The sequence below is a fragment of the Propithecus coquereli genome, unplaced genomic scaffold, assembly GCF_000956105.1.
Source record: "Propithecus coquereli isolate 6110/MARCELLA unplaced genomic scaffold, Pcoq_1.0 Scaffold78, whole genome shotgun sequence".
NCBI classification, from domain to species: Eukaryota; Metazoa; Chordata; class Mammalia; order Primates; family Indriidae; genus Propithecus; species Propithecus coquereli.
Window position 1 is genome coordinate 5,101,965 of NW_012153951.1, and position 1,668 is coordinate 5,103,632.

Below are 1,668 nucleotides of genomic sequence, written 5' to 3' on the forward strand. Positions count from 1 at the left end.
CAGTGTCTTACTATTCAAACTATCAAATACGGTCTAGCTCTGTGGTCCCCAACCCCCTGGCCACAGACTGGTACTGGTCCGCAATACGTTAGGGACTGGGTGGCAGAGGTCTGTGGAAGAATTGTCTTCCATGAATCTCAGGGAACGGGAGTGGCGGACACACAGTAGGAGGTGAGCGGCAAGTGAGCGAAGCTTCATCTGTATTTACAGCCGCTCCCCATCACTGGCATCACCGCCCGAGCTCCGCTCAGCCCCCTACCCACCCGCCCTGTCTGTGGAAAAATTGTCCTTCATGAAACTGGTCCCTGTTGCCAAAAAGGTTGGAGACCGCTGGGACTCCAGCTCATAAAGGGGAGGGGTGGGAAGACTCCAATAGTGTTGTAAAGAGTAAACGAGATTTAAGACAGTGTACACACAAACACTTCACACAATGTAAAGTCATGTAGATGTAGACATTAGTCATAGAACATCTGGTTATCACTTTTTATCTCTCTTAACTTCTTCAATGTTCTCATGCTCCAAATTGTGAAATTCCCTTTTATTTAAAATAATTTCAGAGTCCATGGTATCTGATGTGAATACCTATGCATACGGGTGAAGGAGATAGACATACTCTTTTAACAAAACGAGGTATAGGTAACATTGCCGGCGTTCTACTCAGCTAGCTGGCCCTCCCTCCTTCCTTTTTCTCTCACATTTGTTGCCTCTCCAGGTTGGGGCTGGGAATTCATCTAATTTTAAAAGAAAATCAAGTGCCATGCACAGAACACGGGCAGAGTGCAGGGCTGCAATGCTATCTTTACCATTTAATTTAGATTGGATTACGAGAGGCTTAAGCTGTTGCCTGGGGTCTCCGGGGAGCGAAAGTGACCTTCGCGAAGTATGAGCTAGTGTCTGATTCTTATTCTGTGCTCCGGCAGCAAACCTCTTCCTTTCCTCAGGAATTCCAAAGGGAATAGTCAGGTGTAATATTTAGCCTTGGGGCAGAACGTAATGTGTTTGCGTGAAATCCAGCTTTCTCTGGTAGCTGTTACATTGTTTCTTATTTTAACGTGACCCATTAATTTGGCTGCCTGTAGCATGTTTATGAGGCCAAGAATGGACCAGCTAGTTTATTCTGTTTGTAGTTTATACCCCTGAGCTTGGTGAGTCATTTTACAAATGCGTGACATGGTCATAAGGGAAATTCAGTAGAAAAGCACTGTAAAAAAATCATCGGAATCCGTGACTGACATGACAAAATCTATTTCCAATCTTCATTTACGGACAACTTTCTGGTATCCTCTTCATATACAAAGGATGATCTTTAACATGTAGAGTAAATTTTTAAAATTTATTTTTACTTTCCTCAACTTCAAGCAAACCTACCTTAAGAAGTGCAAGTCGTATAACTTATATTCAACTTGGCCAAAGAAAATATCTGCAACCTAAGTAGTGGAGGCAGCATAAATTAAGTTCAAGTTGGTGAAAAAAAAAAAAAATCTGCAAAAGAAAGCTCTATTTGAAAGGAAAAAAACAAGAGGTGGAAAAATTATTTAGGGTGAGTTAAGATGGCTATGCAATAAAATTAAGAAAAGGGGTACATATTTATATTAAAGAACAGAAGTCCTTGTGTGACCTGAAGTTTATTAGGCTTTTTCTCATCAACTTAGGGAACTTTTTTCCCTA

At 41.6% G+C, this 1,668-nt stretch overlaps 1 protein-coding gene across 1 annotated transcript in view; it reads right to left on the reverse strand.

The window, feature by feature from the left end:
* PTPRO (protein tyrosine phosphatase, receptor type, O) overlaps window positions 1-1,668 on the reverse strand; it is a 271,543-nt gene that overhangs the window by 59,580 nt on the left and 210,295 nt on the right. Inside the window, 1 exon segment of the mRNA XM_012662778.1 lies at window positions 1,369-1,427. Within this exon segment, the coding sequence (XP_012518232.1) occupies window positions 1,369-1,427 (59 nt within the window).